The 25,564-nt window shown below is 56.8% G+C and overlaps 7 protein-coding genes across 7 annotated transcripts; 2 read left to right on the top strand and 5 right to left on the bottom strand.

Annotated features, from left to right (window-relative positions):
* Positions 1 to 1,216: 1,216 nt before the first annotated feature.
* On the top strand, positions 1,217 to 4,453 carry J3D65DRAFT_428783 (serine/threonine-protein kinase ste20). The gene is made up of 3 exons (XM_066796172.1): positions 1,217 to 2,286; positions 2,343 to 4,058; positions 4,110 to 4,453. Exons 1-3 carry the CDS (start codon positions 1,450 to 1,452, stop codon positions 4,212 to 4,214), a joined length of 2,658 nt encoding a protein of 885 aa, XP_066653651.1. The 5' UTR covers positions 1,217 to 1,449; the 3' UTR covers positions 4,215 to 4,453.
* On the top strand, positions 4,315 to 5,477 carry J3D65DRAFT_429179 (uncharacterized protein). Its single transcript, XM_066796177.1, has one exon. The coding sequence runs from the start codon at positions 4,415 to 4,417 to the stop codon at positions 5,192 to 5,194; it is 780 nt and encodes a 259-aa protein (XP_066653650.1). The 5' UTR covers positions 4,315 to 4,414; the 3' UTR covers positions 5,195 to 5,477.
* J3D65DRAFT_428807 (uncharacterized protein) lies at positions 5,459 to 6,515 on the bottom strand. Its single transcript, XM_066796173.1, has one exon. It carries the CDS (start codon positions 6,409 to 6,411, stop codon positions 5,722 to 5,724), a length of 690 nt encoding a protein of 229 aa, XP_066653649.1. The 5' UTR covers positions 6,412 to 6,515; the 3' UTR covers positions 5,459 to 5,721.
* Positions 6,516 to 16,252: 9,737 nt separating this feature from the next.
* Positions 16,253 to 17,134, bottom strand: J3D65DRAFT_555772 (oxidoreductase; the record flags this gene model as incomplete). The annotated part of the gene is made up of 2 exons (XM_066797242.1): positions 16,253 to 16,995; positions 17,086 to 17,134. The coding sequence occupies 2 exons, from the start codon at positions 17,132 to 17,134 to the stop codon at positions 16,253 to 16,255; spliced, it is 792 nt and encodes a 263-aa protein (XP_066653648.1).
* Positions 17,135 to 17,651: 517 nt separating this feature from the next.
* Positions 17,652 to 18,989, bottom strand: J3D65DRAFT_428833 (uncharacterized protein). Its single transcript, XM_066796174.1, has one exon. It carries the CDS (start codon positions 18,718 to 18,720, stop codon positions 18,016 to 18,018), a length of 705 nt encoding a protein of 234 aa, XP_066653647.1. The 5' UTR covers positions 18,721 to 18,989; the 3' UTR covers positions 17,652 to 18,015.
* On the bottom strand, positions 18,868 to 21,608 carry J3D65DRAFT_699137 (glucoamylase precursor). Its single transcript, XM_066804060.1, has 4 exons — positions 20,868 to 21,608; positions 20,413 to 20,806; positions 19,929 to 20,357; positions 18,868 to 19,879 (listed from the first exon to the last, which is right to left on the bottom strand). Exons 1-4 carry the CDS (start codon positions 21,106 to 21,108, stop codon positions 19,015 to 19,017), a joined length of 1,929 nt encoding a protein of 642 aa, XP_066653646.1. The 5' UTR covers positions 21,109 to 21,608; the 3' UTR covers positions 18,868 to 19,014.
* A 576-nt stretch (positions 21,609 to 22,184) lies between these two features.
* On the bottom strand, positions 22,185 to 25,115 carry J3D65DRAFT_428727 (uncharacterized protein). The gene is made up of 5 exons (XM_066796171.1): positions 24,502 to 25,115; positions 24,113 to 24,406; positions 24,005 to 24,051; positions 23,841 to 23,952; positions 22,185 to 23,766 (listed from the first exon to the last, which is right to left on the bottom strand). Exons 1-5 carry the CDS (start codon positions 24,769 to 24,771, stop codon positions 22,360 to 22,362), a joined length of 2,130 nt encoding a protein of 709 aa, XP_066653645.1. The 5' UTR covers positions 24,772 to 25,115; the 3' UTR covers positions 22,185 to 22,359.
* Positions 25,116 to 25,564: the final 449 nt, after the last annotated feature.

Raw genomic sequence — 25,564 nt, 5'->3', positions numbered from 1 at the left:
GGCTCAGTGGCAGTGGCAGTGGTGGTCTTGGCGCGGGCGGAGAAGGAAGGCGAGCCGTCCTTGGGGGCCTGGATGGTCGCCTTGGGCCGTGGGCGTCGCGTGCCGACATGATGGACGGGGGATGTTCTTCAGGGAGAGGGAGGCAAAGTTCAACGGCCGCTCTAATTGTTAATTTTTTTTTTCATTTTGCACCTTCTGGAAAAGACGGACTACGTGGTTGTGGACGATTGGCGGCTGGCTGCCGTGGATTTGTGGATTGGGATCGGGATTGGGATTGGGCTCAGACTCAGGCTCAGGCTCAGGCTCAGGCTCAGGCAGGCCAGGCAGTCTCCACATGGGTGTCGGGGATGCGGCGTCTGGACCTTGGCCCGGTTTGGTTGTTAATTTTTCCGTCGTGGGTTTGCGGTGCGATGCGGTGTCATGCACGGCAGGCCGGGGGCGCGGGATCATGATCAGGACGGACGGGACGTGGACGTGGACGGGAGCAGATGGATCGGGGGCGTGGCATGGGCAAGGGTCTGGTGTCGACAGGCTCAGGGCATGAGGTGTTGAGACAAGGGCAGCTGCAGCAGAGCACGTCGCTGCTTCACCCAAGGGCCGGCGCCAAAGAAGAGAGGCCAGGCGAGAGGCCAGAGGCCAGAGGCCAGAGGCGAGAGGCCCATCTCCACAGCCGTCATTAGGGATCGCTGCCTGAAACTGCGGAGCAGCGGACGGCACTAGGCCAGACACTAGCGGGACCCTCTCTGGTGTCCAACGTCGCTGAGGGAAAGAAAGGGACGTCTCGTCCGCTGCAGGCTGCTAAAGTAATGTATGGATTGGTTAGGGGTGCGCAAAGCATGACGGGACGAATAACAGCAACAACAACAAAAACAACAACCTGACGATAGACGTCGACTCGACGCAGATAGAATCCCCCCATCCCGCCGTAGACTTGTGAATTGCACAGGTGCTGTAGCCGCCGCCACACGCACCGCTCGACACATGGAAACACCTCAGCTTCCGCTACGGTGCCAGTGGAGCTGTGCTCATCGGGCGGCGTATCCTCTCGTCGTCGACCGTTGATCTGATCGTACCGCACCGTACCGTACACCGCCCACGCGGCCGTTTTCTCTCTCGTGTCGTTCGGTTCCCATCTGATCCTATCCTCGCCTCCTCACTGCACTCCATCACTCTCTCGTCGCTCGCTCGCTCGCCCCTCCATCCTCCAGCTCCTCGCCCTCTCACCCGCGTCCGACCCGCCCTGCTGCAGGTTCGAGGTAACGCTGGGAGGCCCAAGCCCTGGCAAACGGCGTCAGGTCAGGTCTGCTGCGCTGCGCTGCACTGCGCTGCCCTCTGCTCTGCTCTGCTCTGCTCTGCGCTGCTCTGCTGTGCTGTACCTTCCGCTCTGAAAGGACCCCCCAAAACCCACCCGACGCACTACACTGCACTGCACTGCGCTGCACCCGCACCATGGAAGGCACTTCACCTCACTTTTCGTCCACCTCCACCTCCACCTCCACTTCCACCTCTCATCGCGAGCACCGCCGCCTCACCAAAAAGGCCCCGCCCCCCGTCTCGTACAACAATTCCTCCCTCCGCTCTCTCCGTCGCGCCCCCTCCGCCCCTACCTACCCGCGCTTCCACAGCAATCACAACCACTCCTCAGGCCACCAACGAAGCCCCACGGCCGACTTTGCCTCGTCGTCGTCGTCCTCGTCGCTCGACCGCCAACACTCTGCCGAATACTACCACTCCTCCAACAACAACAACAACAACCACAACAACCACCAACCCTCGAATGCCCTTCGCTACCCGCAACCCTCCACACGCCACTACCAAGACTCGCTCCATACCTCGCCGCCGCCCTTGCGCCGCTCCGTCACCGAAAAGTCCACCCACGACCTCATTGGCACCCCGTTTGACGCCGAGGCCCTCTATCGCAACATCGACACCATCAGCTCCACCCCCGCCTCCCGCAATAACTCGCCCGCTCGCTCGCCCCGGGCGGATGCCAAACTGAACACCCACAAGTCGCCGCGACTGAGACAGTCTGCCAGCTTCACTGCTCTGGGCAAGAAGATGGAGGCCATGACTGCGCCCAAGTCCGATGACCACCACAAGCGCCTGTCGGGCGACGCGAAGCTCTCCAAGCTCGCCCGCCCGGACGCTCTCAAAAAGACCAAGACGGGCTTCTCGTCCTTCGTCAGCGGCCTCGTCGGCTCGCCACGTCGACCTACCATCTCCACCCCGACCAACCCGCTGCACGTCACCCACGTTTCCATCGACAACGACACGGGCGAGTTCACCGTACGTCGCCCCCACAGTCTCCTCCCCTCCCCCCAGCACTCACTGACACGTCGCAGGGCTTGCCGCGAGAATGGCAAAACATCCTCAAGGCCAACGGCATCACCGAAAAGGACCAGACCGAGCATCCCGAGGCCCTCGTCGAGGTCGTCAACTTCTTTCAGGAATCGCAGGGAGGGCGCGCAGACGAGCACATATGGGACAAGCTGGGACACGCCCACCCGAGCGGCTACCCTACGACGCCAGGCAGTGGCATGACGCCAATGATGAGTCCACCAGTTAGTCCTCGCTTCCCTCGAAACGCAGAGGACTCGTTCGAAAATCCTCGTGCGCCTCCGCCGGTCCCTCGTGGTCAGGGCTCATCACAGTCACCATCCCAGATTAATGGCAGCGGCAACATGATTCCTCACCGTCCAGCTCCAAAGCCTCCGGCAGCCTCGCAGCAACATGTAGTTCCCTTGCGTCCGGCACCGCCAGCCCCCGAGAGAAGTCGCGACGACAACCCGCACGCCGCTGCCCATGTCCACCAGTCGCCCACGGACGGCCCTTCGTCCAAGCCCTCCATTTCTCGAAGCCGCTCAAACACCAACGACGCCAGTGCTCCCAGCAACTATGGCCAACCCTCTGGAGGTACAGTGCAACAATACCAGGCTCAACAGGAACAGGCAATGCTTGCCGCTCAGCAGTCCATCGCGCGTCAGCAGGCACAGATTGAGCGAACTCGCAGCCAGCGACACTACCAGCAACACCCGTACCAGCCTTCCCAGCAGCAGCAGCAACAGCAGCAGCAGCAGCAGCAGCAACAACAACAGCAACAACAACAACAGTCGCAGCAGTCGCAGCAATTCTCGTCCACCCAAGCAACCGACCAGCAAACCAGCATTCCAATGCCAAACCAGCAGCCCCGCAGCGGTCCCGCGCCTCCTGGTGGCCGTCCACGCCAACGCCAGCAACGAGCCAGCCACATGCAGGGCACGGACATACTCGAGCGCCTGACTGCCATTTGCAACCCGCAAGATCCCCAGAAAATGTACCGCAACTTGAACAAGATTGGTCAGGGCGCGTCTGGTGGTGTCTTTACTGCTTATCAGGTTGGTTCAAATCGCTGTGTGGCCATCAAACAGATGAACCTGGACCAGCAGCCCAAAAAGGATCTCATCATCAACGAAATCTTGGTCATGCGGGAATCGAAGCATCGCAACATTGTCAACTTCATGGACTCGTTCCTTGTACGGGGCGACCTGTGGGTTGTCATGGAGTACATGGAAGGCGGCTCGCTGACGGACGTTGTGACATTCAACATCATGAGCGAGGGCCAGATTGCTGCCGTGTCGCGCGAGGTCTTGTGTGGTCTGCAGCACTTGCACTCCAAGGGCGTCATTCACCGCGACATCAAATCGGACAACATTCTGCTTTCGATGGAAGGAAACATCAAGCTCACCGATTTTGGTTTCTGCGCTCAAATCAACGAGTCGGAGCGTAAGCGGACAACCATGGTCGGAACACCATACTGGATGGCTCCCGAGGTTGTGACTCGCAAGGAATACGGCCGCAAGGTTGATATTTGGTCACTGGGCATCATGGCAATCGAGATGATTGAGGGAGAGCCGCCTTACCTCAACGAGTCGCCGCTGCGAGCTCTCTGGTTGATTGCTACCAATGGCACGCCCACCATTAAGGAGGAGCACAATCTTTCGCCTGTTTTCAAGGATTTCCTCGGATTTGCCCTCAAAGTTGACCCTGATAAGCGTGCAAGCGCCCACGATCTGCTCACTGTAAGTCGAATGCTTGCACCCCTCACCATGCGCATACTAACACTCTGCCAGCACCCATTCATCCAGACTGCCGAGCCACTCGCCACTCTTGCACCGCTCGTCAAAGCGGCACGCCAAGCTCGTGCCGAAGAGCGCCGCAAGAAGGGTGGATCGTAAACAATGTCCTGGAGTCTCGAGTGAAGGCATTTCGAAAAACCACGCATAGATTACATTCCAAGCTGTCACAATTGTCTGTAGACGGCGCACCACGAGTCGAAGCATTTCGGGAATACTGCCTACGAGCCTTGTGAAGTAAGCGTTCGAGCAGGCGATTCTGCGACATTTTGTTTTCTCTGATTGCTGCGCCGGGAGACTACATGTTTCGCTCATCTGTCTGCATTGGGGAAAATCTTTTTTTTCTTCTACGTTTTTCCGTCAAGGGATGGGGAACGGGAGGGGCTGCTGAGATGGTAGCCATGGCGGCTGCGGTGCGATGGGAAGGGAGTCGGCCGAGAAGACGGCGAATCTTCTCCATCTTTGCGCCTTTTTCTTTTTTGATTCCTCTCCTCTTTTTCGCCCTGGCTTTCTTTCTCTTCTCTTTCTCTATTTCTTCTCCTTTTCTTCTTCTTCGACCTACTACTACTTCTTTTTTATATGCTCGTTCCGGATACCCAGCGAGGCAGCAGCGGCAGCGGCAGCGGCAGCAGCAGCAGCAGCAGCAGCAGCAAGCAAATAAGCACGCAAGCACGCACGCAGGCAGCGAGGATGCTCTTCTTCTTCTTCTTCTTCTACACACAAAATATGAAAACAAAGAAAGGCAAAGCGTCCGCCCGTCCCGGCTTCTTATTACATCAGCCAGCCAGTCAGCCAGCCAGCAGTACTTTTTGTGGTATATTTCGACACGCCTCTCTCAAAGTCAAGTTTATTCCATGTTCAAGAAAGCTTCGAGCCATTTTTTGAAATGCTCCATTCGCAAGCTAGCCAGCCAGTCGGCCAGTCAGCAGCTGCTGTGTGTGTTTGTTTGTTCTCACCCTCATCTCACCAAGGGTACCCCCTTTTATTTCTTGTTCGACCTCTTCTTTTCTGCTTATATGTGTGTGTGCGCGCGTGGTCCAACCAACGTATGTACCTCCCTGCGTCGCGTTTTGTCGGCGTGATCTATGCTGTTTCTTGCTCTGTGACTATCTATCTCCTTTGCCATATTCTCTCTTCTTCTTCATCAATGTTGTTATCGGAAGGCGAGTTAGTGAGGGAGGGAGGGAGGGAGGGAGTGAAGGAGTGGTGCATCTACCCTTTCCTCCCTATAGTTAAAAACTTGAAGTGCAGACATGTCTTTCTGTCTGTCTGTCTGTCTGTCTACGTAGACCATCTCCTCCCTCCCCTACCCACCCACCACCTCCTCTTCATCACTCCATCAGCGACCTTGGTTAGCCCACTGACTAATACTCGGGCGCGTGCCCCACCCTACCTCCCTCCCCTGGCCCCTGTCTGCAGTGCAGTGCAGTGCAGCGGCTATATCTACGCACGCGGTAGGCTTTTCCTTTGCTTTCCTCTGGCCTACCTACCTGCCTGCCTGTCGGCCTGTCTGCTTGCATACTTTGTCTGCGGTGTGGCACAAGGCTGTCGAGGCGGGCGACTGGTTGGCTACACACATGTAGCTGCAGCCCAGCCCCAGCAGACAGGGCTACAAATGGATGGAGTGTGTGGATAGAGGGATGGATGGATGGATGGATGGATGGATGAGCCTGGCCACTGACGAGGTGTGTATGTATGTGGAGATAGACACGCGGAGGTATGTATGCATATGTATGTATGTATGCATCAGTGTTTGTGCTGCCTGTGGTGGGTGCGCCGTTGAGCACGCGCACGCGGACGCGGTGAGCATGGCAGGCTGTGGTACAAGTCCTTGGGCACTCCTTTCTCCTGGACGGTTTGATCGTTGGCCTGTCTTCTGGCATGTCAGTATAAAAGGTCTCTGAGACACAGCGGAGTCCTCTCTGTAGCTCCTTTGGCCGCTCACCAATCCTTGCTTGCATACCACACGCAACGGGGGGCTGACAGCATAGCGAGCTGGCTGACAGACTGACTGGCCAGGGAGCTCCTCAAACCACAGCCATGCCAACAAACACCGACGGCCACGGTGCAGGTACCCGGCTGACGGGCTGGGCGTGCATACACCACAGCCATCCACCACACATGGCACAGCCTGGGCGGGCACGTGGTCAAGCTGCAGAAACGAACGGCCAGGCGGACGCACGTTCTCCGGTGAGGCCAGCGTGCTGGGACAGTTGAGAGGAAGGCTGGTGGCCAACAACGTACATGGACACATATGTACATGTATGTATGCGGGGCGGAGGAGCAAGGCCGACGCCATGCGCTGCTCTGCGCTGCGCTTTGTGGCCGGTCAGTTAGTCGTCGGAGAATGGGCGTCGCGTGGCTGACAGGCGGGGACGCACGACAAGCAAGCACAGAGAGTGAGAGGACGCGGAGGAGGGAGGGAGGGAGGCTACGGATGTGCGCACGCGAGCAAGCGTCCGTCAGTCGCTGACCGTGCGTCGTGTACATGTACGTCGCGATATGCCTCAGGCGGGGCAGGAAGAGCAGGAGAAAGAGGGCAACGCAGTCGTTGGCCACCTCAAGGTACCTAGATGGCAGTTAGGGCATCTACAGTAGGCGGTGACGGTGATGTGATGACAGCGGATGCTGCTGCTGCTGTTGCGGTCAGGCGTCTGCCATGCCGTGTGATTTCCAAGGCACGCACATGGCTCGTATCGTATTCGTCCAGCCTTGTCGGGCCGGTCACGTATGTAGCTGGTGCATTTGAATGTACGCATGTACCTAGCCGACGGATGGGCGGGACGATTTGGAAGCGTCTGCCTGACTTGGATGTCTTTTCTCTGCTCGAGGACGCCCGGCGGAGTGGATAATTTTATTTTTTGCGTTCTGGGATGACAGGGGTTGAGGAATCTTTCTGACATGGACTTGGCTGTCCTGTACAATCGCGTATTTCATCTGGATGCCCGTCGTGCGGCCAATCACTGTTGACGAAATGGCCGGGTTGTCGTAAGGCCTATCCGCTCGGTTGGAGCTACCAACAACAGGACCCGAGAGTGTGTAGGCTTTCATTTCCTGGGATGACGGACGCATGAAAAAAGTGACAATTTCGTCTCCAACATTGTGTGTGTTTTCGCCTGAGACAATAGCGACAGACAAGAGGCTTGGCCAGCGAGATGCGATTGGAAGCGGTCCGAGTTAGCCGCGTCAGCCGGACCGGGATGGAATGAATTACGGCGACATGTCTTCCAAGGCCAATAGATGGATGGAGGTTGATAGTCCCAGATCCGAAACGGGCTGTGGCTGTCGTAGCCACAGCACTAGCGGTGCTAGTGGGCGGCGGGCCGGCTTGTGCATGTTGACGTCGCCAGGAGCATCCCCACGCGTTCCTCGAGCTCGCCATGTCGCCGGGTTGGAAATTTGCACTTGGCGACCGACGCGTCAACAGGTCGAGTGAGCTCCCGGGACAGCGGAATTGGCCCACTGATGTCCAAATATTCGGTGACGGCAGCGACCACGTGCGGAGCGTCGGTGCATTGAAGAAAGGGCGTCTGGCGCTAGTGGCTGTGGCATTAATCGTCGCCGTGGAATTGGGAGAGGGTGTGCGGATGTCATGGTGGTGATGTAGCGGTGGGGGAGAGGAGAGGTGAGGAGAGGAGAGGAGAGGTGAGGTGGAGATGGGCCGAATGGATGAACCCTTAAGATGGTTACCCCGCGGTCCCTGTTTTTGCTTTTGTCGCTGCGCTACGCTGAGCGGTGGTCTGCTGTGTTGTGCAGCAGAGCCTCATTCTTCTTCTTCTTCTTCGTCTCACACCTCACTCCCACTCCAACGGCCCCCACGACGTCACGCCAATACTCGAGCCCCCCGATCCATCGCCAGTCTGAAAGAGCGGTGGGAGATTCAACGCCTGCTGGCCGCGCCCTGACCAGGCTGCGCTCCAGGAGGGCAGGAGCTACCACAGGGGGGACCCTGCGCGGCCTCCACCTCGCGCGTTTTCGGATGAAGAAGCACCTCACCTTTCCCCACGATCAGAAGACTCCCACTCCCTCTCCTCGACGTCTTTCAAACTCTGCCGCTCTTCACTCCTCCCTCCTCCCCTTTCCACCCCCTCGGCCGTCTGTAGCTCAAGAGTGCCCCCTCGTCCGTTTGGTGGGGCTCGAGCTGTCTTTTCCCCGTCAACACCTATTCGAGACCATATTCAGACACCATGGCCGACAGAGAAGCTCCTGAGACGACCGCCGGGGACTCGGTCGCCTCCAAGACCACGGCCGCTGCCCACAAGAGAGCTTCCTCCACGGCCACTGCAAGCCCAGCTGCAAAGACCGGAGCTTCTGCCCCGCCTCGCAGGCCAACCTCTACCGTCGTGTCCTCGCGAACACCCGCTACATCTACGCGTACCTCTACTGCCACGAAACCCACTTCGTCCTCGGCAACGCGTACGTCGACCGCCGGCAGTCTTAGCAAGCCTCCGACGCGCCCCGCGGCCTCGACCACAACCACTGCCCGCAGGGCAACAACCACATCGAAAGATGCAGACGCCGCCGATGACAAGAAGTCGGTTGCCAGTGCGGCTTCCAAGAGGCTGCCTACCGCTGGCACGGCCTCTTCGTCGGCACGGACATCAACTGCTACCCCATCCACTTCTCGTCATCCTCCATCAACCACCTCGTCCGCCACCAAGAGACCCTCGACGGTCTCACGCACATCGACTACAGACAGTAGGCGGACAACTACAACCAGCGGTGCCAAAACAACCGCTCCTGCTCGCCCCAGCACACGCATGTCCATGACATCGGCATCCTCTCGTCCCGGTGTCGACACGAAAAAGGCCTCCGCCGCTGCTGGAGCACCGCGCGAACTTGAAAGGTTGGCTTTCCGATTCCACCATCTTGCACACAACTAACCTTATCCTACAGCCCCATCTCCCTCCGTTCCGAAGCAAAGGATGACGCCGACGCCGAGGCACCTGTACCTACGGAGAACCCCCTTTCTCCGGAGGCGGTCCCAGGGATCGACAGCGAGGTGTTTAGGTCGCCTCGCGCCGCCCGGGCAGCTCGTGACATTATGAATGACTTGACGGCTGAGTTTGAGCAACGAAAAGCCCTCGAGACGAGGATTCAGGAGCTTCAATCGAACATGGAGGAGCTTCAGGCGGACAAGGAGGTTGCCGATCTCAAGGCTGCCGAAGCTGCCGAGCACCTGGAACGGCAACGCCAGGAGCACACCTCCGCCATGGAGTCTGCCAACTCCACCCTTGACTCGGAGACCGAGGACATTCGCCGTCGGAACGAGGAGCTCAGGATCAAGGCCGTCGAGCTTGAGGATGTCAAGTACCGTCTAGAGCAATCCAAGGACGAGGCATCCAAGGTCTCTCAGGAGAAGGAGGAGCTCAACTCCACTCTCGAAGCCTTGCAACATGAGCTCGACCGTGTCTCAGTCGAGATGGATGACCGGGAGAAGGTTCTCGAGGAAGAGCAACGCTTGGCCGACGGGAAGGCTCGGGAGCTCCAAGCAGAGCTTGATGCCTTGAAAGCCTCTTCTGAAGAAAGCATTTCGCAACTGCAACAAGAACTCGAGACTGCCCAAAAGCTGCATGAGGACCTCGTTGCACAAAAGACTTCGTCCGACGCGAGAGTCTCGAGCCTTGAGCAGGAACTCGAGGGCCTCAAGGCCGACTTGAGTGCTGCCAGCGGTGGAAACGACACGCAAGCCGATCGTCTTCGGGTGCTGGAGGACGAGAAGCAGATTGCCACGGAATCGATTGCCAAGCTCGAGTCTGAGCTGGCCGCATCCAAGGCCTTTGAGGTCGAGTTCCAGGCCTCTTCGGAGAAGATTTCCCAGCTCGAAGCAGAGCTTTTCGCTACCAGGGAAGCCACAGAGGCCGAAATCAAGCGTCACGCGGACGACCTGGAGGCGTACAAGAAGCAGGCTTCGGAGCAAATCCAGCAACTCGAGAATGATCTTTCCAGTGCCCAGACGAGCACCACCGACGAAGTCCAATCCCTCACAACTCAGCTCGAGGAGGAAAGGCAAAGGCACAGCACTCTCGAGGAGAAGTTTGCCGAACTTCAGGCCAAGCACGACGAAGAGACTGCTAGGCTTGCGGACGCCTTGACTCCTCTTGAGCAAGAGAAGACTGCCCTATCTGCCAAGATTGTCGAGCTCGAGGCACAACTCGCAACTTCGCACACCGGCTCCGATGAGGAGGTTGCCGCTCTCAAAGCAGAGGTCGAAAAGTACAAGAAGCAGCTGCTGGAAGAACGTGAGGCTTTGGCCGGCACCATTGAGATTCTCGAGAAGCAGCTCTCCGAAGTGCAAGCCGATCTCTCTGAGCAGAAGCGCCTCGCGGACGAACTCGCGGAGAAGCACGATGCTAAGCTCAGCGAGGAACGCGACGTGGCGGCCGCTGCTATCACCGACATTGAGGAGAAGCTTGCTTCGGCTCAGCAGGAGCACCAACAAAAGATTCTCGAGCTGGAGCAGACCTTCAAGGCAACCAACGACGAGCAGCGTGGCTCCAAGTCCCAGGCTGAAATCGACGAGTTGGTTCAGAAGGTCGAGGAAGAAAGCGCTAAGAGAATCCAGCTGCTTGAGGAGGAACTCAAGAGAGTGGAGGAGGAACGTGCTACCCTGAAGACCGAAGCCGAGATCGAAGAGATTCTCGCGCAGGTCCAGACTGAGCACGCCGAAAAGCTCGCCGAACTTCAAGATCTTTGCCACAGCCTCTCAGACGAGCGCAGACGCCTCAAGACTGTTTCTGAAGTCGATCAAATGGTTGCGACTGCCACTGCTGAGACTGCTGAAAGACTCCGTCTTCTCGAGAAGGATCTGCTCAAATACCAGGAGGAGCGTGGCAGCACCAGGTCGGAGGCCGAGGTCGAAGAGCTGCTGGCTAACATTCACCTGGAGCATGCTGAAAAACTACGAATTCTCGAGGAGAACCTGCAGAGCCTTCAGGACGAGCGCAGGCGCCTTAAGACGGTGTCTGAGGTCGACCAGATGGTTGCCACGGCTACTTACGAGGCAAATGAAAGGGTCAAGGCGCTCGAGGCCGACATTCTTCGTTTGGAGGAAGACCAGGGTAACCTCAAGAGTCAAGAGGAGGTTGACGAGCTCCTCGCCAGCATTCATGGCGAGAACGCGGAAAAGATTCGCTTGGTCGAGGAGAACCTGTCGAAGAGCCAAGAAGAGCGCACTTCGCTGAAGACTCAATCCGAGGTTGACCTGCTCCTCGCATCGATACAGAGCGAGAGCGTTGAAAAGATCCGTCACCTCGAAGAGGAGCTGCAGAAGCACAAGGAGCAGAGCGGATCTCTCAAGTCTCAATCCGAAGTCGACGAGCTCATTGCCAAGATTGAAAGCGAAGCTGCTGAAAAGGTTTCTGCTGCGGAAGCCAACGCCAAGACGCTCGAGGAAGCGCTCGAGGTTGAGAAGTCTTCTAGAATCGCTCTCGAGAACAAGATTGCCACCATCGAGAAGGAAGCTGCCGACAAGCTCCAGGAGATCGTCGAAACCTTGAACAAGACCCAGGAGGACAACACTAGGTTGACGGCTGAAGCCTCGGCCTTTGAAGATGCCATCAAGTCGTCTCAGCAAGACCTGGCCCAAAAGGCTGCCGACATTGAGGTTCTTCAAAAGGACTTTGCAGAGTCGCAGGCCAAGTCTGCCGAATTGTCCACCAACCTCGAGGATATCAAGCAAAAGGCCATGGACGACTTGGAGCGCGTCAAGGCAGACAATAGCAGCTTTGCCGAGAAGCTCAAGCTGTGGGAAGAAGAGTCCGCCGAGAACGCCCGCCGCGCTGACGAAGAGCGTGCCGCCTTTGCCGAGAGGTACGCTGCTCTTCAGGAGCAGTCCAAGACGCACTCTTCTGAATCCGAAGGTCTCCTCAAGCAGCGTGTGGATGAGCTGGAGCAAGAAAGGACTTCTGCCGCCGCTGACCTCGCTACCCACCAAGACAAGATTGCGAGCATGGAGAAGGAAATGGCCGAGAAGCTCATTCAGCACCAGGAAGACTTCAAGGCTCAGATTGAAGCCTTTGAGCAGAAGAAGTTGGAACTGGATTCTGAAAAGGAAGCCCTCAACGCTGTTGTTCTTCATCTGCAAGAAAAATGCGAGACCCTCGAGAGAGACGCCGCCGACAAGGCCGCTGCTGTCGAAGACGGGACTGCGAGCCTGAAGAGACACAGCCTCCAATTCGACACTGAAAAGGCCACTCTCCAGACTGCCATCCAGACCCTGCAAGACAAGATTGTTTCCCTCGAGCAAGAAAAGGCCGACAATGCCCGCAGTGCTCATGAAGAGACAGAGCACCTCAAGATCCAGCTGGCTCAATTGGCCGAGGAAAAGTCTGCCACAGACTCGACCATTTCCTCTCTCCAGGAGAAGATTATGACTTTGCAGCAAGATGCTACTGATGGTACTCGTGGAGTCGAGGAAACGTCTAGACTTGAGCAGCGCGTCGAGGAAATGGAACTCGAAAAGTCGTCGATGGAAGCGACCATTGCTGCTCTTCAAGACAAGATTGTCTCTCTCCAGCAGCAGACGGCCGACGACGACCGCGGCCTCGGCGCCGAGGTTGAAGTGCTTCGGCAGCAACTTGCCACGGTTGAACAGGACAAGGCTGCAATCGTGAGCAAAGCCGAGGAAGACGCTAAGCAATACGCCGCTGAGCTTCAACAACATCGGGATGACTACGATGCACTCCTTGCCAAGCACAAGGTCGAGTTCCAGAAGAACCAGGACTTGCGCGACAAGATGTCGACTGAGCTCGAAGGCGAAATCTCAAGCAACGAAGTGGTGTCGGGCCTCCAGGACCGCATTAAGGAACTTGAGCAAAACCGTGCTGATGAAATCAACAACATGGAATCCGAGCTTCAATCCAAGACGGCTCAGATTGGTGAGCTCGTGGAGCGTATCGAGGGCATCACTCGGGAGCTCGAGAGCAAAAAGCTGGAAATTAGCAACGCAGCGGCCGCCATCGACTTCAACCAAAAGGCAAGCAAGGATATCCAAGCCCAATTCGAGGAGGAAATCCAAGAAATCTGCCGCGTGTACAACGAGCAGCTCGAGGGCAGCGCACAGCTCACGCTTGAGCGCGAGCAGGAGATTGAGACTCTCAAACAGAACGTTGAAAGCCTCCACACCAACCTTGATGAGGCTCAGAAAGGTCCCGACGCCTGGGAAGTGCGCCAGGAGTTTGAAGACCGCATCTCAAGACTCGAGTCTCGCGTGACTGCTCTGATCGAGGAGAAGGAGGTGCTCGAGAAGCAGCTCGACACTGCCCGTCAGGCCAATGAGGAGGACGGAAACCTCATCCCTCAGCTTCAGGATGAGATTGACCAGCTTCACGAGGAGATTGACAAGCTTCACCAAGAAAAGGATCTTCTCGAAGGTCAGCTCGCCGTCGAGAGCAACAAGGCCAAGCAGACCGAGAAGGACCACGCCAAGGTCATCAAGGGTCTCCAGGACAAGATTTCGGATGCTGAGTATCGCGCTGCCGACAAGCTCGCCGAAAAGGATGCCGAAATGTCGCGGATGAACCAGGAGCTCAACGCTCGCCGCCAATCAATTGCCGATGCCATGCCTCAGCTGCACGAGTTCCAGGATACTCACCGCAAGCTCGAAGAGACGACTAGGGAGCTCGAGGAGAAGAGTCGTCAAGTCGAAGGCCTCATGCAGACCCTCCGTGTTCTGGACCAAGCCCACGAAGAACGCGACGGCCACCACGCGTCCGGTCTGGTCAAGATGAGGCAAGAGCTCGAGACCGAGCTGCACAGCACTCGCGTCAAGCTCGAGGACGAGATTGTCAAGCTCAAGGCGCTCAACCAGGATCTGACCGATAGGAACGAGGATCTCGAGCACCAAAAGTCCGCGAAGCAAGACGCGCTTCGTCACTTGGAGTCTCAGCTTCAAGAGCTCCGCCACCAGATGGAGCAGAGGTACGTGGAGCTCCCGATGACTTGTCTCTGGATCTGAGGCTAATGACCATCACAGTCAAGAAGAGCACAACCACCTCCTCGAGAAGCTCTGGAACGAACACGCAAAGGAGCGCAACTCGTCGGAGCAGACGCTGAGCCAGATCCACGAGCAGGAGAGGGACGCACTCAAGGCGCGTCTGGCGCATGAGCACAACGAGGTTGTCTCCTCTCTCGAGACTGAAATTGCGCGCATCAAAAAGCAGCACAACGAGACTGATAGGCTCTACCAGCAGGCTCTCGACGAGGCCCTGAAAGAAGAAAGGGCCAAGATTGCCGAGTCGCAAGCCATTCGCGAGCAACACCTCAAGAGCGAAGCCCAGAGCGCCTCGCAGGCCACCATAGACAAGCTCTCGGAGCTGCTGGACAGCGCAAAGGCCGAGGTCAACGAACAGTTTGGCCAGGTCAAGAAGGCGGAGGCCGAGATTGGTCGCCTCAACGCCGAGATTGACCGCCTACAGGTCGAAATCGCAGGCTCGCGCGAGAGCCCTCGCGTCGCCGAGCTCATCAAGGAGTGCGAGACGTACAAGCAGCACATCATCGAGCTCGAGTCGGAGCTCGCGTCGTATCGCCAGAATGGCGGCGCGCCGCCCCAATACTCTCGCCCGAGCAGCGAGACGTTCGAGGGCATTTTGGGAGGTGCCGAAAAGAACTCCGCCGGACAGGTGCGTTCGAGTGAGACCCGCAGGTCGTCTGCATACATGGTCAGCTCTCCTTTGTCTTCAGCGAGCACTTGCTTTGATCCCAGCTCCCTGCCCTCGCCCAAGTCGTCGCCCAAAATGTCGCACCACAAGCACAACAAAATGTCGTCCTTGTCGTCGGCCATGACGTTGACGCCGCCCTCCCCCGACCCCACTGCTTTTGCGTGCAAGTGTTGCGAAGACTTCTACGTGGCGGCCATGGGGCTAACATCCGGCCTTGTGCCGAGCACAATAGATCGCGGGCATTCGTGAACAGGTCCGGCAGCTCGAGCAGCTCAATGACGAGCTCATCGGCCACAACCAGGACGTGGGGTCCTTTATCCGCAACCAGGGCTTCAAGAGGGGTTCGGTCGTCTCGACAAACGCCATCCCTGAGCCTGCTGCCGTCTCGCCGGCACCGGCCAAGACGGCGGAGCAGGTCAAGCACGACTCGTTTACGGGGGGACTTTGAGGGGGAGGAGAAGTTGAGAGGAATGGCTAAGGTGCCTATGACGGGGTGGAGTGGCGTGCATGCGATGAGGAGATGACGATGGCAACGACGGCTTTTTTAATGAAAGAAACGAAACGCAACGGAAGAACGTACGGACGGACGGACGGATGGATAGATGGAAGAAGGAAAAAGCGTGGAGAGGGGAAAGAAAGATGACAAACGAACACGAAAACCAAGCACAGTAACTGATTAATTCTCCCCTTCTTTTCCTCACGGGGTGGGTGAGCGATCACCCAGACAGACTCGTCTTGCGTCAAGGTTGGCGCTAGATCAAGCGAGAAGGAAGGAATGACTGGGGCGAGCGGTGGTGCCTGCCATTTTTTTTGCTGGTCTGGTCTTTCGCCGCTTGCTGTAATTGTGAATATTAGATGTATTGCTCTTGTTGTTTGCACTGTTGTTACTCTTTGCTCTCTTGCACGTTGCACACATAAATTGTCTTGCGGCGTCTGCATTCTAAGCATCCTGCTCCCAATCTGCTCTCCTTTGTGCTGCGAGTACACGCTTTTTTTTACCATTTTGTCTTCGCTGTGCTTTACGCTGTTCTTTTTGTTTGGCTTTGTTTGACTTGCCTGCTTGCTTGCTTATATAGAGAAGAGGCGAAACGTGCATGTTGGGTGTATTTGGCAGTGATCATAGTCATCCATGGATGACGGGATAGGAAAAAGGAGTTGTGTTGAGGGATCGGTAGCTCCATGCGCGGCAGCAAAGGGACAACGCTCCATAGATGTAGCAGTGATTTAAGGAGGTTTGAATGCTTTTGATGTCGACTGTGGCCTTGTCTGAACATGACTGTCATGTTCCCCTAAAATCTCTCAATGTCATGAACGCCCCTGAGTTCTTACGCTTTCTTCGTTCTCGTTAAAAGCAGGTCCGTGAATGGCACGCTGCCAATCGTCCGAGGTCTGCCTACTTGGATGTATACCCACTACGCACATCAAATCAGTATCCGTAATCAAGACAGCAGCAAAAGCTCGACGGGGCTGCCAACAAACTCACCCATCAACAACAATGCCCTGTCCAAAAACATAGCTAGCGAGCGGACTCGCCAAAAACACGGCCGCATCCGCCACCTCCTCGGGGTCGGCCAGCCTAGCCGCGGGCACGTTGTCGTCGACAATCTTCTGCACGACGGCCTCCATCTGCGGGCTCGAGTGGATGAGCGGCGAGTCGTAGTAGCCCGAGCACACGGCGTTGATGCGGACGCCGCGCGCCGCGTACAGCGCGCCCTCGGTGCGCGTCAGGCCCAGCAGCGCGTGCCGCCCCGCCACGTACGCGCCGGCGGCAATGTAGGGCGGCGACGCGACGTGGGCGTGGATCGAGTTCATGTTGACGATGGCGCCGCGGCCGTAGCGCGCGTCGCGCGGCGACTGCGTCAGCATCTGCCGGATCTGCGCGCGCTGCCACAGCCACACGCCGCCCACGCTGCTCGCCAGGTACGCGGTGAAGTCGGCGGCCGCCGTGTCCGGGCTGCCGCCGAGCGGCCCGCCGAAGCCCGTCTCGTTGATGGCGAAGTCGATGCGGCCGAAGTGCGCGGCGGCGCGCTGCACGGCTGCTTCGATGCTTTCTTCGGTCGGCGTGGCGGGCTGCGGGAGCGTGAGGATCGCGGTGGAGGGTATGCTGTGCTGTTGTTCTAGTGTGCTGGCTGTAGACTGCAGGCCGGCTTCGTCGCTGTCTACCAGGGCGAACTGCTTGACGCCGTGTTTGACGAGCGAGTAGGCGATCGTTTGGCCGAGGCCTGGCGTGCGATGCGTCAGTCAGTGAGTCGATTATCGTCGCGGAAGCACCAAGAGCTGTTGCTCTGGAGGTTGTGTGTCTGTCTGCTGACCTGAGCCTGCGCCGGTGATGAATGCCACGCCCTCGAGTATTGCTGCCATGATTTCCCTGTAGATCTTTTGGTAGGGGTGGGGGTGATGCTGCTGCTCTTTTACCGCAACGGTTTTTCTTTCTCTTGCTTTTCCTGTTGCTCAAGTCGTAAACATATACAGCAGCAGCTATAGCTACGTTGGCGCCTTCTTGTAAGCCAACCATCGAGTCTCCCCCGGATTTCGGTGATTAATGACTCGCTCGCGTCGGGTACCGTAAAAACACCTACAATTACCTAGCATCGGTAAGGTCAGTTCTGAACTTCTGGACTGTGTCAAACTCTCTGGAACAAGGCCGCTATGCAGGTATGTGTTGTTGGTCGCGCTGGGTGGACTTGGTGGATTGGCCGAGCTGAGATGAGGTCTTGGAGCGTGAACCCTCAGCCCGCTAGTCAACTCGCTCCCTAGCTAAGTTATCCACAAGCTTTTGCGCGGGCCGATGCCTGGGAAAGACTGGTAGTGGCGAGGCCATGGTGGCATCTGGAGGGACGGGGGAGAAAGATGTCCACGTGCGTCCCAGGATTCCATGCTCTTTTCAACTCCCCGCGCCGCCATGGTAGACACAACTAATTGACACACGCACGGTGGACCAGGCGTTGAAGAAGGTGGTAAAAGAAGTGGAATTCGTGGTAAGGAAAGATGCAAGTCGTGCTGTGCTCCATCTAACGCTCCCGAAACTCGTCATCATCGTCCATGTCGTTGTCCACAGTATAGGTTGGTGCCTTGACGACCACTCGTGCCATGATGGTCACCGCGAGCGTGTTGAATCCAATCAGTCCTACACCGTATCCAATCCATTCAGCCGTGTCCGTCCGTCCGTCGTTGGGGGTATATCGCCTCTCTCCACACGCTCTCTCCTTCGCTCTTCCATCCTCATCGCTCCCACACAAGTCTCAAGTGTCCGTCCTTCGTCGATTACATGACGGTGCAGGGCAGGAAACAGCAGGTGCACTCGCCGTCGCCGCAGGGGCAGCTGAGGCAGCCCGTCTTGATTGGTTTGGCGATGGGCTTGGCGATGGACGACGCGCTACTGGAAGAGGAAGACGAGGTGGAGCCGGGCATGTTTGCGCCTTTGTCGCGTTCGGTCGGACTTTGAGTTGGGAGTTCCAGACGTCGAAGTTGGAGTATATATGTAGGTGGTGGGTGGAGCGCGGTGGCTGATGTCGTGTGATACAGAGCTGAGCCGAGTAGTGATTACGACACTTGCTTGCTTGTTTGGGCGGAGAACAAGAAAGGGGCGCGAAGAGGTAGGGTCGGTGGAGAGTCGAGCAGGCCGGGGAGTACGACGCGAGGGTGAAGCGTTCGGGTAGGAACAAGCGCTTGGGCAGGTGGGCAGAAAGTGGTAGCAGTACGGCAGAGAGAGTAAAAAGGCGGAATGGGGAGAAGGCAAAGTAGTTAGTGGTAGCGGCGGATATTATATGTACAGTAGGGTAGAGTGATTCGATGGAAGCGGACAGAGAGAAAACAACGGACAGAGAGAAAACAAGGCGGGCGGTGCATGTGCCAGTGCCAGTGCCACTGCTCCCTGTCAGCTGTGGCAGTGACAAGACGGGACGGGAGCGTCCAGCCCGCCGCATCCCTGATGCCAGAACCTTCATCACCTACACCACGTCCTACAGGCCATGACCTCGCTGGTCGCTCTTCTTTTTCTTCATCGTCTTCCAGAAAACACTTTGGCATCAACTCTGTCCGAGCTAATCCAAGGACAACGGCGCATGATGTCATGGCCTGTTTCTTGTTTCGGCGGCGCAAGCCTACCCAACTGGCCGTGCCACGACGCACTGCGCCACCATATCATATCGCGTCTGCTCTGTATAGCCTTCCTTGATCGACACAGCAAACTAACCATGTATTCATCATAGCTAGGTAAATCATCTGCGCCACTCCTACTCCTACGACCTCCACGTATCACCAACCGTCGCTGCTGCGCTGCACCCCGACGCCGTCACCGTGTACCTCCTGTTGTCGCCCGACTCCCACGTGATGCTACCGCTCGTCTCCTCTCGAATGTACTTGTACTCAAACGAAGTGCCCACAGGTAGGCTCACCGTCACATACCACAGCGGATTGTTGCTCGTGTAGCGGCTGGCCGACAGCGCCACGGCGTCGTCCGTGTCCCACGACCCCAGCGCCGCGATGCTGCCCGCCAGGAACATGTTTTGCCCAAAAGCCGTCGTCGCCGTCAGGTCAAAGGTCACAGCGATCGCCGTGGGCGTCGCGCAGCCTGTCGTCGTGCTCGTGCGCGTCGTCGTCGTTCGCGTCGTCGTTGCTGTGTTGGTCGCCGTGCCAGTCGGGACAATTGTCGTCGGCCACACCGTGTTGGTCGCCGTGCTATATGTTCCAATCGCGCTGCTGGCCCCGCAGGCTGATGGGACGTCGTTGGCGCCCTGCTCACCCCAGGACGCAGGCACAATCGAGTTGCGGCGCGCAATGGCCGTCAGAAAGGCGGCAAAGCTCCACGTAAGGTCATACGCCGACAGAGGGGAGCCGTTGTTCTTGTCGAACTGCTCCGCCATTGCCCCGCTGGACGGCGTGTATCTCTCTACCACGGCCAGGTAGCCGTCTGCGTAGGCCGCCACGGCGCTCGTCAGGTCGGAAAACGTGCCCGTGCCAGCCGCATACGTTCCCACGGCGGCAGACGGGTAAATGTCCCGCCAGAAAGCCAAGTCGACCGACGTGATGGTGATGGATCCAACCTGCGCCCATTGGTAGATGGCATCATATAGCTGCTCGGCCGCAGCCAGCGTGCAGAGGTACCTGTAGCCGTCAGTGGACCAATTCAGGAGCACAATGCGGCCGATCTTACCAGGGATTTCCGTTATAATACACATCCTCAGAGTAGCGTCCAACAGCAACGGCGTTTCCAGCGGCAATGCCCGAGTTGATTGAATAAACGCTGCGGAACGAATCGGTAACAGCCTTGTGGTTTGCCAACGCCCTCGGCGAGCACGGCTGGAACGTTGTGTCCCCGCAGTCTGCGGTGGGATCAAAAGTGTGAATGGACGCCAGTATCGAATTGGCGTCCTTGCCGGTGCGTCCGTTGTTTGTGTTGATGTTGGAAACGACGAAATTGCCGTTGTTGCTCCAGAAGCTCTGAAGGAAACACAGGATCTGCGGCGCCTGCGAGTCGCAGTAGCTGCACGAGGATCCTACTTGTGAGGCAAAGCTACTACCTTCGACAAGGGCTCGGTGCTGTACGGCGACGGTGAAGAAAGATGAGCCGCTGACTTCTTCCCTGGGTCATCTTTAGCACTTGCAGCCAGTCTCATATTGAAAGGCTTCACACTCACCACAAGTCAAATCCAGTCTGGTTCCAGTACTGAGCAACATAGGAAAGATCGTTCCTGACAACGGGCCAAACAATGCTCGTGGCAGTATCAGCATATCCATGATCAATGAGCCATCGACCAAATGCAATCATGGCCGTCGCGCGCAAAGCAGGTCCATCACGCTGAGGGCGGCCCCAACCGCCTGTGAAAGCGGAGCCATCCGCATTGTACTTGGCCTCACCGAGACCAGCGCCGTTGGACAGACCTCCTGACGGATTCGACACCGTCTGAAGGTAGGCCTGCGAGGAGATGTACTGCTCAATCTTGGTCAAGAGCGCGCTATCCCCAGATGTGATGAACTGGTCGACGAGGGCCTTGAAAACAAGACCCGCGTCTCGCGTCCACGTGTAGAAGTCTACGAGGCGTCAGTTGTCATGCTACTACGGTGCGACTGGAAAAGGAAAAATGGGACATACAGTCTGGGTTGCTCTTCGAAGGACTTGCGATGACAAGGCCGGAGGCGGCGCCGGCAACGTCGGTACCATCAGGTCCAATGTTCTCGAGGACGTTGATGTACGCAACGGCGCTTTCAGACGCGATCCAGGCTTCCAGCGTGTCTTGTCGCTTGAATTTGGATGTGGAGGGCAGTCCTGAGGCCGTGTGAGAGAAGAGGCTTCCAACAAGCCCAATGAGGGCAACAAGCCTGGATGAGATCATATTTCAGATTGCACTTGGCTACCACTGAACAGCTTGTGCTCATGTTACTCGGGCCAATCCTCGACTTATATCCTCTACGAAAGACGCGCAGAAACCGGACTAGACTTGCTGACTTGGCTGGCTGGCTGGCTGGCTAGCTGAACGAGCAACGTGATCTCATCTGTGCTGCCACAGCATCGACGTTATGGCCGAAAGACTCGCGATGCTGCATGTGTCGTACAGTCTCTGCATTCCCTCTGCTGGATTTGGTTGGCCGGACCGGAGCGATGCTCTGCACAGGGAAGGTAAGAAACCTGTCGGCAAGCCCGGCGGGGGAGGCAAACGCATTCGCTGGGGTTGATCAAGACATGGTGGAGTCGACATACATATGAGCAGCACATGGGGAGGACAGCGGAAGGGGAGCCAGCCAGCCTCTGCTGTTCTAATAGGGCTATGGTGGCGTGTGATTGGTGCAGCGCCGAGTCGTCTGTCTTCTCTCGTCAGATCATGCGGTACCGTGCGGGGTACCTTGCAGTAGGCCTAGCTGGACCTCTGGTTGAGAAAGTACTGCACTTGGCCATGTAAACACTCCTGTACTGGTTTTCCTGTTGCTCTGCCCGCGCGTGGCCTTTTGCGAGAGTCTACGTCAGGGGAGACCGTGGAGTAAAAGACGCAACAAGCAATCTGCCTTCACAAAAGCAAAGACCAACTGATTTCCCGGACCAGTGGCCAACGAGGTGGCAGTTCTGTGGCGTCCATACCGAGAACCATTCGACTTTGCTCCAGCTCGCCGAGGCTAAAGCGGACATGAGCCATTTTGCATTGTTCCGTAGGTTGCGCCTCGTCCTCGTATAGCTTTTGGACTGGCGATTTCTGGGTCGACCAGCAGTCTTAGCGAAATATTGAATGTGCCTTGTTGACATGTCACCACCATTGAATTTTGATTGATCGGTTGAGAGTGGAGTGGAGTCCGCGATTCATGTTGGGGGGATGATGCGGCAGAGGAACCTCAGGGGAGCTAGACTTAACCCCCAACCCCTCAACGCGCACAACTCGTGTTCTGCTCGTTGCGATGCGGCCAGATCGAAGGATAGTCGGCTCACATTGGAAAGTAAAGGAAACCCCAACTGGGCAGGTATTCGGTCAGCAGTAGCAGAAGACCAGAAAAGGGGGAAAGTGTAGAAGAAGACCAAGGTCAATCGAGCCAATAGTCGCAGGTCATTGAGACCTAGCTTCTTAATATCGGGATGTAAGTTCTGGTGCAGGTGCCGGTCAAACTTCCTGCTGCTGTCGGTTCTTCGCCGTCCGATTTGAGCCTCGGGCCCATCCAGGCTTCGGAAGCCACGTCTTCCGCTTCACGCCCGCGTCCAACTTGCTTTCCTCCAGCTCTTCAGAATAAGTCGGCGACGCAGCGCCCTCGCTGCCTGGTGAATCGGCCCGTCCGCATGGTGAAGACATCCCGCCTCTCTTTGTCCTTTTCTCCTGCTCTCCTTTGCCCTGATCTATTTCTCTTCCCCCCTTGCCCGAAACATACCTCTTTGAAACTGGCGCCGCGAGAAATGCAAAGAACCACTTGATGCCCCCCCATGCCTCCTTGCACCTCTCCTTCCAAAACTCGTGGCCCCTGTCCGTGTTCAAGCTACCGATCAACAAGAAAAAGGGAATGCACACGCAGGCCAGCACGGCGCCAAACTGCCAATAGGTAGGCTTGGTCGACATGTTGGTCATGCCAAACACGCTCGTCGTGAACGTGAGCGGCAAGAAGAAAATGTTGACAAGCGTCAACAGCTTGACGTTGTGGCCCTGGAGAATGGTGATGCCGGACAGCTCGACGCTCTTGCGCGACTCGAGCACGGACGTGCCGGAGAAGAGCTGGTCGCGCAGGTCGCGGATCTCGAGGCGCCGCTCGTTGTTCTCTTGCACTTGGGACCGCAGGTGCCGGACTTCGCGCTCCAGGTTCTTCCGCAGCGCGTACGTCCGTCTGCGGAAGTTGTCGTTGCGCGGTAACGCCTCTTCCAGGAGCGGCCAGATGGACTTGTGCTTGCCTTCCCACACGTCGTCCGTGAACGTGTCCTCGTACGCATCGATCATGGCCTTGATGCTGTCGTTGATGGCGCCGAACGTCTGGTGGGCCCAGAAGTATCCTCGGGTATACGTGAACTTGTCGTCCTCAAATAGGCGCTCGTCCCTCAAGACGGCGTCGAAAATTGTGTCGGCTGGCGGCGTTATCATCTTTGTGATTTGTCTGTAGATTTCTTCGTATCGTTTGCGGGCGTCTCGGAATTCCATGAGTAGTGTTGCGAGGAATGCTTCCGGTCCGTTGACGTAGTGTTTGGTCGCGTCATGGGCATCAGAGCTTCCCATCCAGTCTGGATATGCCTGTATGTTCAAGACGACCCATGGTGAAAAGGGGTCGTACACGAATCCTGTTCTTGACTTGGTGCTCTTCCGCCTCGAAGTATTTCGAATCGACCTTACAGGCTCGCCAATGAGAGAGAGAGCCACTACCGAGCTACAGCGCGCAAGGGAGAGGTGTTTTTCTTCGTTCGTTGCTCCTTTGTCATGACTTTGCCAGGGCATGGGAGACCTGTCTTCTCCGATGATGGTATAGTACTTGAAACTAAAAGTAAAGGTGCGCTGGTGCCGCGGGTCGCCCGAAAATGGCCTGTGGGGGCTTGCCTGCTACACGGTCAATTCTGTGGGTGGTTTCGGCGTCGCCTACTAGAGGATGGAGGTGACAAGGAAGGCCATACCGAAGAGGAATCAGAGTCGATCAAATGACCAAATAGCTCATCCATGTCGAACCACTCATTCATGGCGAAATGGAGAGCAGCAAAGGCCAATGGGCTCGGCTCCTGGGCAATGCTTGATCATTCCACTTTAGCTGCGCCCAACTATAAATACAAGCCAGACTTACATTATTCGCCCTACAGCACCGACATCCTCCTCGTCCATATTCATATCCTATCTTTTGATCAGCCTAGACGCTCAGAAAGACTCTTCTAAAGCAATGTGAGCAACTCACCTTGATTGCGCTCCACAAGGCCAACGCTTTTGGCGGCGCCTCGTCGTCGTACTCTGCGTCTTCATTGTCTAGTCTTACAGGCGATCCATCGAATCCAACGTCAAAGACCGAGTAGCTCGAGATGTGACCCCTCTCTTCGCGGGTTGGCTTCTGGAACAGGACAGGGTGCAAAAGCCGGCCTGCTGTAACGACGTCTTCCAAAATGATCTTCCCGGCACTATCCCATTCGTAGGACCTCAGATGGGTACGTAGATCATCTTCAGTCAGAGCTTTCTTCGGCAAAGGCGTGCGAACCTTGTGTGGAGGGGCTTAGCTGCGGAGCATGGAAAAGAGCAGGACACCCACGACACCGCCGGCTGGTCCATGCTTCATAATAGATAGGTACCTACGTAGTATGTTTCGTCATCTTCATCATCGCTGTCCACGGAGATGGCTGAGGATTGCATCAAAGATTGAAGACCAGTGCCCTGGCGCCTCGGATCGACCCACGCGATGGTTGACTGCTTGCCACCATCGCTGAACGTGGGAGACGTTGGGCTTGTTTGATCGCCGTTCTTCGAGTCGGCTCGTTGTTGTAGCGCATTGTGGACACGCTGCTCCAGGGCAAGAAACTTCTCCCTTTGCTCATCCAGCTGCCTGACCAGATCTTCGACACTCATCTCGGCCAGACTCCTTAGGCTCCGTGTCCACAGTGGTGGGCGCCGGACTCGTCAAAGAGGTCCGCAAACATGCGCAGAATCGCGCGCGCCTTTCCGGGCAAGACCACGGTGGTTTTGTTATCGGCTCCTCGCTCCCGAAAGGATCGTGCCGCAGTAGCGGGAGTGCATTTCATTAAGACACGAAGAGAATCGGCTCTTCATGATTCAGGTGCGTTGGCCGATGAACTGCGGCTAGGAGTGGAGAAGCGGTGAGAAATGGTTGGCCTTTGCCACCTAGAACCTGTCGACTGTCGACCAGAGTCTTCAACCTGCATATCCGAAATTTTCTTAGCAGGTGGAACGTTTTGTGGCGCTCTTGAAACACGATCCAAGGCGTCGGGATTAGCTCTAATTGTTTAAAGCATCCAACAGCTGGGCTAGTCAAACCGTTGATGGCGGCGTTTGCTATCGCAGTGCGGTGCAAGAGTCAGCAAGGGGTCTGCTCTTTAGGGCTGATTAACCGAGATGGACCGAGCGAGGCTTCGTGTAAGAGATGTTCCACTTTCTGGAATTGATCTTGAAAAGTCCCCATCGACTTTGACTTGAGATACCGGAGAGCTCATGAGACAATGGCTAAAATCAGCTCGCTTGTTTGGCTTGCCAGGGGCTCTAGCAACAAGCCATGGCTCCCCAGTGGCACCAGAGTTTTCTAGTTGCCCAGAGAGCGCTTCGATAGGAAGACAAAGTGATTCGTGAGCTTCCCAGGGTCTTTGCCTCGCAAAAGATGCTCACCGCGATCTTTCATCATCCCTTT

The sequence above is a fragment of the Phyllosticta citribraziliensis genome, assembly GCF_038025025.1.
Source record: "Phyllosticta citribraziliensis strain CPC 17464 chromosome Unknown J3D65scaffold_8, whole genome shotgun sequence".
Lineage (NCBI taxonomy): Eukaryota > Fungi > Ascomycota > Dothideomycetes > Botryosphaeriales > Phyllostictaceae > Phyllosticta > Phyllosticta citribraziliensis.
This window is presented reverse-complemented; position numbering and strand designations above follow the sequence as displayed.